This window comes from Nycticebus coucang, chromosome 9, assembly GCF_027406575.1.
Source record: "Nycticebus coucang isolate mNycCou1 chromosome 9, mNycCou1.pri, whole genome shotgun sequence".
Classification (NCBI taxonomy): domain Eukaryota; kingdom Metazoa; phylum Chordata; class Mammalia; order Primates; family Lorisidae; genus Nycticebus; species Nycticebus coucang.
The window spans coordinates 19026725-19042732 of record NC_069788.1 but is presented as its reverse complement, the minus strand read 5'-3'; the positions used below and the strand labels follow the sequence as shown (position 1 = coordinate 19042732).

Here is a 16008-nt window from a genome sequence, read left to right as displayed (position 1 = left end):
ATTTGCTGAGGTTAGATTTGTAGCCTAGGATGTGGTCAATTTTGGAGTATGTTCCGTGGGCTGATGAGAAGAATGTGTATTCAGTTTTGTTGGGATGAAATGTTTTATAGATGTCTGTTAAGTCTAGATGTTGAATGGTTGAGTTTAAATCTAAGATTTCTTTGCTTAGCTTCTTTTTGAAGGATCTATCCAGCACCGCTAAAGGGGTGTTAAAATCTCCAACTACTATGGAAGTGGCAGAAATCAAGTTGCTCATGTTTGTTAGAGTTTTTCTTATAAATTGAGGTGTGTTGTGGTTGGGTGCATAAATATTAATAATAGAGATCTCATCATATTGAGTATTACCTTTAACAAATATGAAGTTTCCATCCTTATCTTTAATTATTTTGGGTGGTTTAAAGCCTATTGCGTCTGCAAACTGGACTGCAATGTCTGCTTTTTTCTGCTTTCCATTTGCCTGGAATATATATGACCATCCCTTCACCTTGAGTCTATATTTGTCTTTTAATGTAAGATGCAATTCTAGTATGCAGCAGATATCTGGCTTGAGTTTCTGTATCCAGTACAGCCAACCTGTGCCTCTGTAGAGGACAGTTTAAACCACTGACATTAATTGAGAATATTGATAAGCCTTTTGAGAGTCCAGTGGACATTTTTAATCCTTTTGCAACTATGGAAGTGGGAATTTGATCGAAATTTTCTGGGTGAGTTTACTTTTGTGGTGGAGTATTACGCTAGTCTTTATGGAGGATAGGTCTGAGAATATCCTGGAGAGCTTGTTTAGTTATGGCAAATTTCTTAAACATGTGAATGTCATTGAAGTATTTAATTTATCCATCATAAATGAAACTCAGTTTAGCTGGGTATAGGATCCTGGGTTGAAAGTTATTTTGTTTTAGGAGATTAAAAGTCGATAACCATCCACTTCTAGCTTGAAAGGTTTCAGCAGAGAGATCTGCAGTTATTCTAATATCCTTGCCCTTGGAGGTGATGGTTTTCTTTCTTCTGGCAGCTTTCAGAATTTTCTCCTTCATATTAACTTTAGTGAAATTGATTATGATGTGTCTGGGGGATGTCTTATTCGGGTTGAGTTGTGCTGGATTTCTGAAACTGTCTGCTATCTGAATTTCAGAATCTCTTGGCATGTCTGGAAAGTTCTCCTTCATAATCTCATGGAGAAGAGACTCTGTGCCTTGTGAAGCCACTTCGTCACTTTTGGGGATCCCTATAAGATGAATATTGGTTTTCTTTGAATTATCCCAGTGCTCTCTGAGAGAGTGATCTATTTTTGCCCTCCATTTCTCTTCCTCTTTGAGAGTTTGGGAGCATTCAAAAACTTTGTCTTCAATGTCAGAAATCCTTTCTTCTGCTTGCTCCATTCTGTTACTGAAGGATTCTACTGTGTTTCTCAGATCTTTGCGGGCTGCAACTTCTTGTCTCAATGTGTCAAAATCTTTGGTCATTTGGTCTTTGAATTTGTTGAATTCCTGAGATATCTTTTGGGTTTATGCTTGGACTTCTAATTCAATCTTATTTGCTATCCAGATTCTGAATTCGATTTCTGACATCTCAGCTATTTGTTTATGCATGGGATCTTGTGCTGTGTCTGCCACATTGATCCTTGGGGGAGTTGATCTACTCTGATTAATCATATTGCCAGAGTTTTTCTGTTCATTTCGCCTCATGATTGTTTTTCACTGTTGCCTCTGGCCTTCCTTAGATTTGGGGAGTTGTCTCTCCATGATTAGCAACACTCTGTTGTTGCTTGATCTTTGTAGGGAGTGACCCTGTGTAGTTCCTCTGGGGCTGCTCCAGCTAGGGAGTTCTGGTTGTGGAAGCAGCTCTGGCCTGTGACACACCTGGATCCAGCAACAGGGCTGGAGGTGGTGAGCACAGTTCTGGGAGTGCCTGGCGCCCAGTGAGTTTGGTACAGAGAGCCCAATGCTCCAGCAGTTTCTGGCCAGGGGAAGGGCTCTGCGCAGATGCAGGGAGGACTCCAGAGGGCACGCAGCTACCAGTATCTCTGGCCAGACAAGTGGGCCAGTGTGGAGGCTGGGAGGACACAGGAGGGAGGATGCAGGGTTGCACGGCTCCCGCAGTTCCTGGTCAGGGCATACGGAGGCCCGGTTTGTGCGGGGTCACAGCACAGATCTTATGGAGGTCCAGGAAGTGCCACCCCCAGGAATTTGAGGTTGCTATGAGCTGTGACACCACGGCACTCTACCCAGGGCAACAACCCAAGCCTCCAGTGTGCCAAAACCATCTCACCCTGCCTCTAAGAGTTAAGGCTGTAAGGCAGCTCAGTCTCCGCCTTTAGGCTGCTCAGTCACTAGGTTACTAGGTCCCACCTGATCCTTGCTCTGGGACCCTGAGGGCAGAGCTTGCCGGGGCAGTTCTCTCACACAATGGCTCCCTGCAGCCCAGCTCAGTGGCTCTGTCTGGGGCCCCAGACAATGCCTAAAGTTCTCCACACTCCTGCTCAAGCTCTTCCCAAGGCTGTTCAACTGAGTGCCAAGTCCAAAAACACTAAAACAGTTCACAGGTAAGGCCTTTCTGGTTTGCAGTCTCTCGGCTGCTTGTACTTATGGTTGCCGGAGTGATTAGGTCAATCTAACACATGCAACCACTTGCCAGTTTCCCACTGTTTTTGTCCTCCTCTTGGGGTCCAGAAGTCCCTTGCTGACTCCCTGTATCCTCAAAGGGATAATTAAAGGCAGATCCCACAGCCAGAGATGTCTGGAGTCTTATCTCCCCAGACTCACCATGCCCAGTTTCAGGGAAGCTGTTACTCAGCCGCCATCTTTCATACATTCTTTACCTAAGCCAAAGTCCAGAAAAGTTTTTCCTGTGTTTTTTTCCAAGATGTTTGTGGGTTCAGGTCTTACATTTAATCCATTCTGAGTTAATTTTTGTTACTGGTAAGAGATAGGAATCCAATTTCATTATTTTGCATGTGGCTATCCAATTTTCCCAGTGCCGTTTATTGAATAGGGTGGCTTATTTTTGTCTACTTTGTTGAAAATCAATTAGTTGTAGCTATATGGTTTTATTTCTGGTTTCTCTATTTTTTTTTCCATTGATTTTTGTATCTGCCTTTATACCCTGTTTCCCCGAAAATTAGACAGTGTCTTATTTTAAGGTGTGCTCCCAAAGATGCGCTAGGTCTTATTTTCAGGGGATGTCTTATCTTTCCTATAAATAGGTCTTATTTTCGGAGGATGTCTTATTTTCGGGGAAACAGGGTACCAGTACCATGCTGTTTTGCTTACTATCGGCTGGTAGCATAATTTGAAGTTAGGTAATATCATGACTCTCAATTGATTCTTTTTACTCAGGATTGCTTTGGCTATTAGGGCTCTATTTTTATTCCATATGAAATTAAGGATTTATCTTATTCTATGAAAAGTGACATTGGTATTTTGATGGTAATTACATTGAATCTGAAAATAACATTTTACACATTTTATCAGTATTGACTTTTTTGAATCCAAGAGCATGAGATATTTTTCTATTTGTGGCATCTATGATTTCTTTCACCAGTGTTTTGTAGTTCTACTTATAGATCTTTTACCTTCTTGGTTAAGTATATTCCTAGGTATGTTATTTTCTTTGCAGATATTGTAAATAGTATTGAGTTCTTCATTTGGCTCTCAGCTTGACTGAGTTCCGTGACTAAGCAGTTAAGAGTCTAAGTCTTCAGTGAAAAGTACCAGCAAGTTCTGTGTAACACCTACCCTGTTTCCCCGAAAATAAGACAGTGTTTTTTTCTAAGATGTGCTCCCAAAGATGTGCTAGGTCTTATTTTCAGGGGATTTCTTATCTTTCCTGTAAGTAGGTCTTATTTTCAGAGGATGTCTTATTTTGGGGGAAACAGGGTAACAGTGCAGAAGGTGTTAGTTTTGGGTCTGCTTTCCACTGTGGATCTGATAAGCTACAATGACTTCAAAATGGCTTCAAATTCCAAGTGAATTCAGAGTAAGTGGAATCTTAACCTAAAGCATCAACACTAGTCTAGCAATTGTTTGATATTTATTAACATTAAAAAGAATGAAACTATCAGTTATAACACTATAACACTATGAATTAATATCATAAACACAATTGACTTCCTTTTGTAGGAATATTTCCATGGCTTATGGTAGCTATGAGAGGGTTTTAAGTGTTCAGATCACAATAAAGAGATTTTGCTTAGAAGAGACAAAACTTTGGAAATGACATGCATTTCTTAGAACACTATAGTCTTTATTCTACTTCTTTTCCTTTAAAGTTACAATTTTATGTATAGGACACTGTTTCAAAATGCACTTGCAAAGGTCTCTAGATATTTTATGTGACCAAATAAAAGCTAGAACCACTAGTAGGCATTGAGAGAAAAACAGTGAAGGGTTCTGTGTGAATGCTGAACTTGTCAACAGTGTGTGCGTGACATGGTTAATAGCTATTCATTTAGTTGTGTGACTTCACATAAATCATACTAGCCCTGATACCATGCCTTGATGTTAATCTTTCAGTGAAGCCATAACCAGAAGCCCTGGGTCGCCCATAAGCTGTCTGAAGTCTTCTGTAGGTCTATAAAATAGTGAGAATGTTTTTAAGACTCTGTATCTCCCTGTGTTGCCCAAGATGCAGTGCAATGACTATTCACAAGTGCCATCACAGTGCACTACAGCCTCACATCCCTGGGCTGAAGTAATCCTTCTGCCTCAGCCACCCCAGTAGGTGGGACTCCAGGCATGCACCACTACATCCATCTTGAGAATATTTTTTTAAGTGACTAAAAATATCTCCCCCACATGTATTCCTGAGAGATTACTGCTGCCCAAGGAAATTCACACCTTTCAACATCCCTTTTGCATGGAAGTAACTGCTGAATGTTGAAGAGAAGTGGCAGAAAACAGAAAGAAAGAAATTTGAAAAATTAAATAGTCCAATTGATTGCTCTCTAAAATTGTTGAACATTCATTTTGAGTTTTCCTAATTACGATCATTGTTAAGAACATGAATGATAGGGTGGCGCCTATAGCCCAGTGGGTAGGGCGCCAGCCACATGCATGAGGCTGGGGGATTCGAAGCTGGCCCAGGCCAGCTACAACAACAATGACAACTGCTGCAACAACAACAACAAAATAGCCGGGTGTTGTGGCAAGTGCCTGTTGTCCCAGCCACTTGGGAGGCTGAGGCAGGAAAACTGCTTAAGCCTAGGAGTTTGGCGTTGCTGTGAGCTATGATGCCACAGCACTCTACTCAGGGTGACAGCTTGAGACTCTGTCTCAAAAGAAAAAAAAAAGAACTTGACTTATAGTCAACAATGCTTTTGGGAGAGTGAACTGTCAAAACTGCATAATACTCAAATATTCATAAATGTGTATATGAACATATATGTGTATTACGATATATATGTAGTATGCTTATTATTTTTTCAACAATTACCTTGTTGACATTTGCAAATATATCCATTGCTGTGATCTTCACAGTTTGCGCCATGTAGACATGGTGATGAAGAGCACTCATTTATATTAATTTCACAAAATTGACCAGAAAATCCAGGAAGACATCTATAAAAGAAAAGTTAAAAACTATATTTGTATGGATAGTACGCACAGGAGCAATATTACCTTTCACCTTGGGATTCTGTCCTTCAAATGTGTTTTCAGAGTTGTAACATCATGGAGCTAGGAGCTTGCCTTGGCATATAAAATTGGTTGAATTGTGGCCCCAATATAATATGCGCAAAATCCTAACTCTCAGCACTTGTGGATGTATCTTTATTTGGAAAAAATATCTTTGCAGATGTAACTAAGTATCTTAAAATGAGGTCATCCTGGATTAACTAGGTGGTCCCTGAATCCAATGTCATGTGTCCTTATGAGAAGAGACACAGAGACACACAAGGGAGCAGGCTGTGAAGCCAAGTGAAGATGGAGACTGAAGTCACACCGCCCTGAGTCAAGGAACACCTGGAGCCTGTAGGTACTGAAAGAGGGAAGGGAGGATTCTTCCTCAGCCCTTTTGGAAGTGTCACCTTGATTTTAGATCTCTCTTCTCCATGACTGTGAGCAAATGAATTTCTGTTGCTTTAAACTACCAAGCTTGTGGTAATTTGTCAATTTTAGGGATCTAATATAGGAAATACTATTCATGTATATATCTGCTCAAATCCAAGTGAACAATTTGAAAAGAAATAAAACAATGGTCTCCAGGATATTCTTAGGATAGAAAAATTGGGGTCACTTCATGAAGAGTATGCTCCATAATTTGAAGAAGAAATATAGAAAGAGGTAACTGGGGGGACTAGGTCAGAGGCTTCTGGTCTCCGCAACTGTGAGCAAATTCAAGCTTTCAAGTTTGTGATAATTTGTTATGTTTATTCCTACGGAACTAATGCAGGAAATGATGTTAATGTGTATGTCTTCTCAAACCCAAGAGAATAGCTTGAAAAAAACAGATGTGTGTAGGAGGCTCTTAGAATAGAGAAATTGGGGGCATTTCATAAAAGATGAGCTCCATAATTGGAAGAAGAAATATGGAAACAGTCAATAGGTCACAGGCTATTGTACTTCCTTCTATTATTATTTTAGAGGAATAATTTTCTATAAAATAACTAGATGCCAGTTGTCAAACTGTGCGTTAGAACTGAAGGAGGACCCACAAACATGGATGAAAGTGCACTGTTCAGAAGTAATAGTTTCACATTTACCAGGTGCTTACCAGAAAGCACACTCAGAATGAATGTTAAGACTGCAAAGCAAAATAAAACTTTGTCTGCCTTCAATAAGCACCCATACTAGTTGGGAAAATAGACAAATACCAAAGACAATAATATGATACGTGCCATAATCAGCGTATAGAGAGATGAATTCCTACTATGGCAAAGGGTATATGTAAGAGTGAGAATGAAAGAGTGGGGGTTAATCCAGAAATTGAAAGTAGTGTTTCATGTCTTAAAGGCAACATATGCGCGCACGGTTTTGGTGCATGAGGATAGTGAGAAAGGATATATTAATAAACAAGGATTAGATTATTATATATTAATAGACTATAATTTAATGCAAGCCAATATTTACTAAAACTTATTCACAATAAGTAACTTATCAAGGTCACAGGACTAGCAAATTGCAAAGGTAGAATTTAAAACCAGCAAGTGTAATTCCTTTCTATACAACCTGTACTCATAAGCTGGCCAAATTTAGCCACTGTTTTATTTTTAGATAGACACCCAGACACTTAGGTGATGTAAAAACTATATTTTGTGTTTCACTGCAACTGTTTTTACCCAGCCAAGGTTAGGTAGCTGTGAATATTAAACGATCCTGAAGGTTAGGGACCCCACTCTGCTGGACCCCGCTGGACCTAACCAATAAATAAGAAGAACTATTTTAACTGTGTATGGATTTATAGATGGACTCATTTTGCCCTATGCATATTGAATTCCCACTGAGACGATCAACATCCTCCGATTTGTACAACAAAGTAAAACCCATGACACTTTGTTTTTCAGACAAGTTCTTCACTGGTGATGCTCCCTTGCATGCAAAAGAAACAAACTCAGGGCTCATTTTGTTAATAATTGAAGTGTTCCCTGTCTTTCTTTTGATATCATAAATTGTTCTTCAAAAATAAATCTTAATTTAGATATTTGCTAACATTATATGAAATGCTCATTTATCTACATTTTTATCCACCAACCATATTAATATGTTTAAAATTTTCACGGCAAAGGAAAAAAATACATACGTTATAGTGGTTTTTTTTTTTTTTTTTTTTTTGAAGGAGCTAATTTTTAAACAAAAGGATGCAATCAACTTTTTATTTTGGAATAATTTTAGATTTATAGAAAAGTTGCGAGTGTAGTACAGAAAGTTTCCATGTGTTCCCATACCCTGATTCCCTTATTATTATCTTACATTAATAAGGTACATTTGTCATGACTAATGGCACAATACAGATGCATTATTACTAAAGTCTGTATATTATTAGGATTTAGTTTTTACCTAAAGTTCTTTATTCTTTATATCTGTTCCAGAATCATATTCAGACTACATTGTATCTAGTTGCTGTAGCTTCTGAGGCATATTTCCTTATTTTTATAAGCTTAACTATTGTGAGGCACATTGGTAAAACCTTTCGAACACTATAACTTAGATCTTATTTTATGTTATTCCTTGGTGTTATGAGTTCTGGGGAGAAATATGTTATAGATAAAGCTCACTCTCATCACACTGCATCAAGAGTGTTCTTTGGAGGGAAGTTGCTATGTGGATCCCACTCGCAAGGGATGTAGACTTTAGCTCCACTCCTTAAATGAGACGTGTCTATATAAATAATTTGAATTTATTTGTCCACATATATGTGTATATAAATGTCTTTGTTGAATTGCTTTGAATGTACAAGTTAGAAAGAAACAATATTTAATAGCAATGCTGAGTCCTTCAATTCATAGATAAAATATATCTCTCCATGTACGTAGGTCTTCGTTCACATATTTCATCAGAGTTTTATAGTTTTCCACATATTATACATATTTTGCTTAATTTACACCTAAATTCTTTATTCTTGGTTGCTATTAAAATTGGCATTCTTTTGTGTTTTTCTCTCCAATGTTTATTGTTAGAAAGCCATTCACTTTTACTTATACTGACCTTAGAGTCTGCAACTGTGATACACTTGCTTATTTAGTTCCAGGCTTAAAATAATAGCAGATTCCTTGGGGTTTCTATAAACATAATTATTATATCTATAAATAATGATGGTTCTGTTTTTCTCCTGTCCAATCTTTATACATTTTATTTATTGTTTCTGCTCTCCTTCACTCAGAAGGACTTCTAGTATGATGTTAAGTTGGAGTGTTGAGAGATCACATCCTTGACTGTTCTCTAATCTTGAGAAATAGTTTCATATTTCATCCTTAAGCATGACATCAGCTGTAGGTTTTTACATGTGCCCTTTATTAGGTTGAGCAGTTTCTCTTTTATTCCTAGTTTCTTCTGACATTATCAGGATTTTGTCAAATGATTTTTGTGCATTGTTTTGCATATTCATCTGTTAATATGATTATAGTGTTCAAATGATTTATGATATTATAATGACTGATATGATCTATACTTTTCTCTTAATCAGCTGTTAATTACCTTGAATGCTTTATGAATGTCAAGCCTGTTTCCCTGCAATGAAGTCCATTTGCTGATTTCAGGGTATGTTGGATGCAATTATCTTCTTGTTATTTACGAAGGGCCTATGTGCTCACTTTTGAACTTTTCATGGTAAACTTTTACTCTTATTTCAGGCAAGGATATGTACTATTTATATTCTTAGAAAATGCCTGATAGAAAGTTTTTGAAAATTCTTATAAAATAAAAATGCATAGCAGCTTATAAGCCTATGTGGCATAAAAATATTTATAACGTGACCCATAAAAATCTCTAACATATGGGGAAACAGAACTATTTATTATAGACAGCTTAATCCCATATACATTTATTTACTTGAGAAACATTTAAATAGAATGTCTGATAGATTTAAATTATATATCCCCATTTTTTATACAAAAGCATTTCTTAAAAACTATTAAAACACCACTATGTGATGACACTGTCATAATGGGCTTTTAACCTAAGCATTATTCAACAGTGTTGGGAGGAGGGCATAAAATATAATTTCATTTTGAAGCATAGCAATTAAACTAATAAAATATTTAAAGCAATTTTTTAATGAGAACTCAGAATTAAACTTTAGAGCAACCTACCATCATACTTCCGCTTATGTTTTTGATACCAAAAAAAATTAGTTTTAACTGCTGTAGCTGCCACCCTCAAATGGGTTTTCAAATTGGAAAATACTGCTTTGCCACCTGTTGTTACAGATAAGTTGCAAATGAAATTGTTTAGTATGGTTTGTAGCTGCTTTAATCAGCACCTGGTCTGGACACTGTCCCATAACCACTGTGCTAGTCACCACTTCATGCCTGAGCTCTCCTTCCTGCAGATCCTCCTCCAAGGCTTTACTATTGCTGTGGCTGATACTGTTCCTTTGATATAGCTTTTTGTTTTCAATTTTTTATTTATTATTTTTTGTAGAGACAGAGTCTCAGTTTGTCGCCCTCTATAGAGTGCTGTACTGTCGCAGCTCACAGCAACCTCTAACTCCAACTGCTGGGCTTAGGTGATTCGCTTGCCTCAGCCTCTGGAGTAGCTGGCCAGCCACAACGCCCAGCTATTTTTTTGTTGCAGTTTGGCAGGGGCCAGGTTTGAACCTGCCACCCTCAATATATGGGGCCGGTGCCCTACCCAGTGGGACACAGGTGCCACCCTCCTTTGATATAGCTGCTTTTATTAAGACCAACATTGTGGTGTTTATTTTCCGTTATCTTCCTTCACTTGTTCCTCTCCCAGAAAGGTGAAGCCTATGCATGTTTCCTATTGGTCTTGTTGCCCTTGGGAACTCTATGGCTTCTACTAAACCATAGCCACCAATTCATTCATTTATCACAATCAATTATGAAGCATATAACAAAGAAATTCTCCAGAACTGCTCTAGTCATTAAAAAAATAACATCTGGCATCATACAATTGGAATAAGAAAAAATAAGAAGCATTCAAAAATGGAATTTCCGTCCCACATAATTGATTCTATTCAGAAAGCCTCTCACTTTTTTGTTGGAAATGAGTAACAATTTAAATTGGACTAATTTAACTTACATACACTCACTAAACTCTTATTTGCCTTTAAAGTATTTACTTTATAGTTTCAGAAAAAGTACAGTTGTACTCTCTACTATCCCATTTGCTGGGCTTTGATAATACAATTAAATGAGATATAGTTTAATAACTGTCAAGGAAGGAACCAAATTATAACATGATTTTTTTAAATTACAAGTATCGACTTTAAAAACATTAACCCTACATGCTCAGAAGCTGAGTGATTTTTCAATATTAGGAACTGTGCGGAAGCCAATAATTCTCAAGTTAGAATACCTAACAAGTGGCAGATACGTAAATACGAAATTATTTCATATAATTTCAGAATCCTCACAGATCTTTTATGTGATTTACCTTCTTTTTTTATAACATTTAGTGACTAAAACTGCACATAACTCCCTTTCTTTAAAATATATTAAAATATGAAATGTATATATTTCTGAACATCAGACACTCGTTTTATAGGTAAGTGATTTTAATGACTCATGAATAGAAAATCTCCAAGTAGAAATCCACAGACCTGGATATTACGTCTGCTTAATTTTATTTATTTATTTATTGATGTCTTATCCAAACATTTAAACTTTTGGTAATTTTTGGCTTATTTTCACATACACAGCCATAGTGCTGAAGAACTGTCACAGGCAAAACCAAACTAAACCAAACCATTTTACACCTCTCTGACCACTGAGTCCCCATCTCTTCCATGTCCTTGATGATACATTCCATAACAAAACTGGATTGTCATAAAGCTGATGTAGAACATTGGAATCCAAATATTTTTACTTATTTTTATCTCTTATGTGAATGACCATGCATTTACAACATTAACCTTTTTAATAGTTACATAGTTTGATATTGTAAACTACCAGACCTCTGCAAAACATAGTAAGAACCTCAGGTTATTAAGTCAGGGATACCCTAGCTAATAGGCAGAGCTAAGGTCTCACAAGAATACCCTTGATTTATTGTTCAGTAAATATCATACTGTTACTCTTTTCAGTATTTTCTGTACTGTTCTATTGAGCACATTACACTAATTTTTTAAAATGCAGATATTTTAAACTCATTTCATTTATTTATTGCAGAGATTGTGATGGATTGGAATCAGAATTACTGTATGTATTTCCAAATGTGTGATTTCATTATCGACTTAAGTAAACTGTATAAAATATAGTCCTAATTCACATGTATAATAGGCACTTTTATTAGTATTGCCTGAATTAGGTATCTTAAAGGTCATTTTTAATTTAACATTTTTGCTTTTATCCTGAGTAATTCTCTTATCATTAATATCAATTATTGAGGCTGATTAAGAGAGATATTGTCAGAAAGCAATTATGGTCACATAAATCTAAGTTTCTGGAGACCACTTCACAAATCAGAATATTGCCTAAATAGTTGTTGAAACTAGATCAATAAAGTTAGCATGTTGTCACTGAAGGTAACAAGGGTTCCGTCCAACTGACATGGCATTAACTTTCTTTTATAGCTTTCAAAACATGAAGCCTACTTCTTCTCTCATGGTCTCTTCTTTTTCTCTTTTGGTCTATTGGGCAAACCAGCTGCTATGCCACGAGGACACTACAGTAATATTTTGAAGAACCCCTTGTGAACAAGAACTAGGGGTTCTGACCAACAGCTGCATGAATGAGCTTAGAAGAGGATCTTTCAGCCCCATTAAATCTTCATGTGACTATAAGCCAGCTGGCATCTTTACTGCAACCTCCTGAAAGACCCTGAAACAGAACAACCCAGATAAGCTTCTCCTAAGTTCTTGACCTACAAAAACTGTGAGAGAAGAAATGCTTGTTATTTTAAGCCATAGAAATTGGAGGGTAATTTGCTACAGAGCAATAAATAATTGAGTATACAATGAGGGCCTAATGAAGAAGGAAAATCAGAAGTTTCCTTAGAATGATTAAGAAATGAAGCAATTGCCCCCTGACTCTTGTTCCCTACTGGACGAGGCTCTTCCCCAAAGGCAGAAACATCTCTAGACTTTTGGGCTGATATATAAGTGGTTGTTCTGTGGGTGTACTCAGTAAGATCCCTCAGTTTCCCAAGAAACCCTAAAGCATAAAAGTAGAAGCTGTTGAGGTGGCTCATAGTTCATGTCCTGGGGAACTGTCCAATCCAGTGGGGATAGAATAAAAACACCAAAATCATCGGCTCTGTATGCCACATTTGAAGCCCCCATCTACTTTGTATGTTACAAAATACCTCAAAATTGCAGAAAGAAATTTAATAAATTCAAATTACCCTGAGATCTTTGGTTAAGAAGATGTTTTTTCTTCTACATTCCACTTTTAGAAATAAAATATTCAACATAGAAGAGGGTAGACTTTTATTCTGAGGATTATTTTTAAAAAATAAAAAGAAAATAGCCGAAACTAACCTAGACAATGAAACTTACCTCCATCTATTTAATATTTTTCTTTATTACTCTACTGTGATCAAAAAGATTTTCTCAATGCAGAATTCTTATTAGGAACATTTATAAACTGTTCTAATCAGCAGCTATTATAAACAAATATTGTAAAGTTAATGGTAGTTACCTTTTTCAGCTGTGTACTATGTCCTTTTCAGAGTCATTGATATATACTTGCAAATCCTCAAAACACAATCGAAGAAATAGAACACCTTTAGTCTACCTATGTTTAGAGCCCCCTTTTTAGCCCAAGTTTAAACGAAAAAGAATTCTGTTAGCAGGCACAATATTAGATTTCATTGACAACATAGCGTTCTCCAGGACAAGTCTGTCCAAATCCTGACCCACTTGTGATATTCAGTTATGAAAAAGGTTTTGGTCAGTTTTCTCTAGTGTTAGATATTCTCAAATAACGTATTCAGGAAGTAGTTAGTTGTATTTTTCAGGGCCCCTCCCACGTCAGAAATGACACCACTTCACATGGCAACTCATTCAGTTTTTCGACCGTTCTAATGACAAAAATTAAACTGAGTGTCCATTAGTTTTAACATATGTAAATTATTAAGCTTATGCCATCTTTTTATTATAATTATCTCAATGATTTTTTCTATTCTTGCATTTATTTGATGACGTTCTATTAATGGGAGTGATCCTTAAACATTCTAATCCTTTTTATATGTGATTGAAAACACCTTTAACAAAATTAAATTTTAATTTTAATTTTGTTAAAGGTATTTTCACCTTTTTGATAAAATGACTTTCACCATTTCTGATAAAACATCATTTCTGTACCTGTCACTGCCAAGATCAACCATCTCTGAAAAACAGTTTATTCCAACAATCAGATTTTCATTATTACATTCAACCCCAACCAACATTGCATCTTTTAGGTATTTTACTCTTTGTGGACATTTATCTATGCATGTGGGCTTATATGTATTTGTTGATTAAAAAATTAAGATTGTTTTCACAGAGAAACAAGTTTTATCCTAATTTGTCTTTTCTGTGAATAGGAAATACTAAAAGAGGCATTCTGGTGGTGCTGTTTAATGTTCTACATTTTTATAATTTCTAATGTATTTTACTTCACTATACTATGTATATGTACCTACAAGCCACATGGATGGGCAATGTGTGTTTAGATAAACAGATAGATACATACACATATTAATATATGAGGTAGAGTTTCTGATAGGGTAATAGGAATAAAGCTCACTGGCAATTTAAAATGAACCAAGTAAACAAAAGAATAGGATTTCATATTACATAGGAGAATGATTTCATCAATCTTTTTTAAAATTTCAAAATATTAAGGGGTACAAATGTTTAAGGTTACATTGACCAATTTTGTATATAATTATACGATATAATTTTGAGTCCTGGCTATAGGTGTGTCCACCATCCAAATAGTGTCCATAGTCTCTAGGAGGTTGGCTGACTTCCCTCTCCATCCCCACTCTCCCCTTGGTTGGTTTTCACTGAGTTTTACTTCTCTCTGTGCACTTGAGTGCTCTTCGGTTAGTTCCAACTAAATAGGGAGTCCCTGTGGTGTTTGTCTTTCTTTTCTTGCTGTACTTCACTTAGGAGAATGATCTCTGGTTCCATCCAAATTGTTGCAAAAATCTTTATGTTAATGGCTGAGTGGTACCAATGGCGTACGTATACCACGTTTCATTAATCTACTCATGAAGTGGTAGGCACTTGTGTTGATGCCATGTATTTTCAATTATGAATTTTGCTGCAATAAACATTCAAGCACAGGTGTCTTTTTGATAAAATAACTTTTATCCTTTGGTTAAATACCCAGCAGTGGAATTGCTGCATTGAATAGTAGGTCTACTTGTAGTTGTGTGAGGAATCTCCACATTGTTTTTCATAGAGACTAATTGCAGTTTAATCAATAGTATATAAACATTCCTCTCTCTTTGCATCCACACCAGTATCTACTGCTTTTGGACTTTTTAATAAAATCCAGCAGCCTAAGTTGGGTCAGGTGATATTTCACTGTGGTTTTAATTTGCATTTCCCTAATGATTAGCAACATTGAACATTTCTTCACGTTTCTTGGCCTTTTGTTTTTCGTTTGAAAAGCGTCTGTTGATGCCTTTTGCCTACTTTTAAACTGTTTTTTTTTTTATTCTTACTGATTTGCTTGAGTTATTTATAAATTCTGAAATTAGTTATTTATTGGATGTGTAGCTTTCAAATATTTTCTCCCATTCTATTGTTTCCTTAGCTGTATGGAAATGTTTTAGTTCAATCAAATCTTATTAATTATTGTGTTGCCACAATTGCCACTGGGGTATTTTCTATAAATTCTTTGCCTAAGCGGAGATCTAGAGTTTTCTCTCTATTTTCCTCTAGAATTCTTATGGCTTTGTGTCTTAGACAAATCCATTGTGGACTAAGTTTTGTGAGTGGTGAGAGAGAGGGATCCTGTTTCATTCTTTTGCATGTGGCTGTCCAATTTTCATGGCCTACTTTATAATGTAGGGCTTCTTTTCTCTAGTATACATTGTTCCCTGCTTTGTCAAGGTCAGTCGGCTGCAGACAGATGGTTTTATGTCTGAGTCACTGTTCTGTTCCCTTGGTCTATGTCTCTATTTTTGTTCCAGTACTCTGCTGTTTTGGTTACTAAAGTCTTGCAGTATAGTTTGAAATCTGGTAATGTTATGCCTACAGTTTTATTCTTTTAGTTTAAGATTATTTTGGCTATCTGGGCTCTTTTCTGGTTTCAAATGAACTGTACAATCATTTTATTCTAGGTCTGAAAAGTCTAACTTCATGAGGATTGAGTTGAATTATAAATCACCTTTACATAATGGACATTATAACAATGTTGATTCTACCTGTCCATGGGCATGATATGTTTTCCCATTTATT

At 36.4% G+C, this 16008-nt stretch overlaps 1 protein-coding gene across 1 annotated transcript in view; it reads right to left on the bottom strand.

Annotated features, from left to right (window-relative positions):
- EYS (eyes shut homolog) overlaps positions 1–16008 on the bottom strand; it is a 1685250-nt gene that overhangs the window by 861542 nt on the left and 807700 nt on the right. Inside the window, 1 exon segment of the mRNA XM_053601630.1 lies at positions 5431–5555. Within this exon segment, the coding sequence (XP_053457605.1) occupies positions 5431–5555 (125 nt within the window).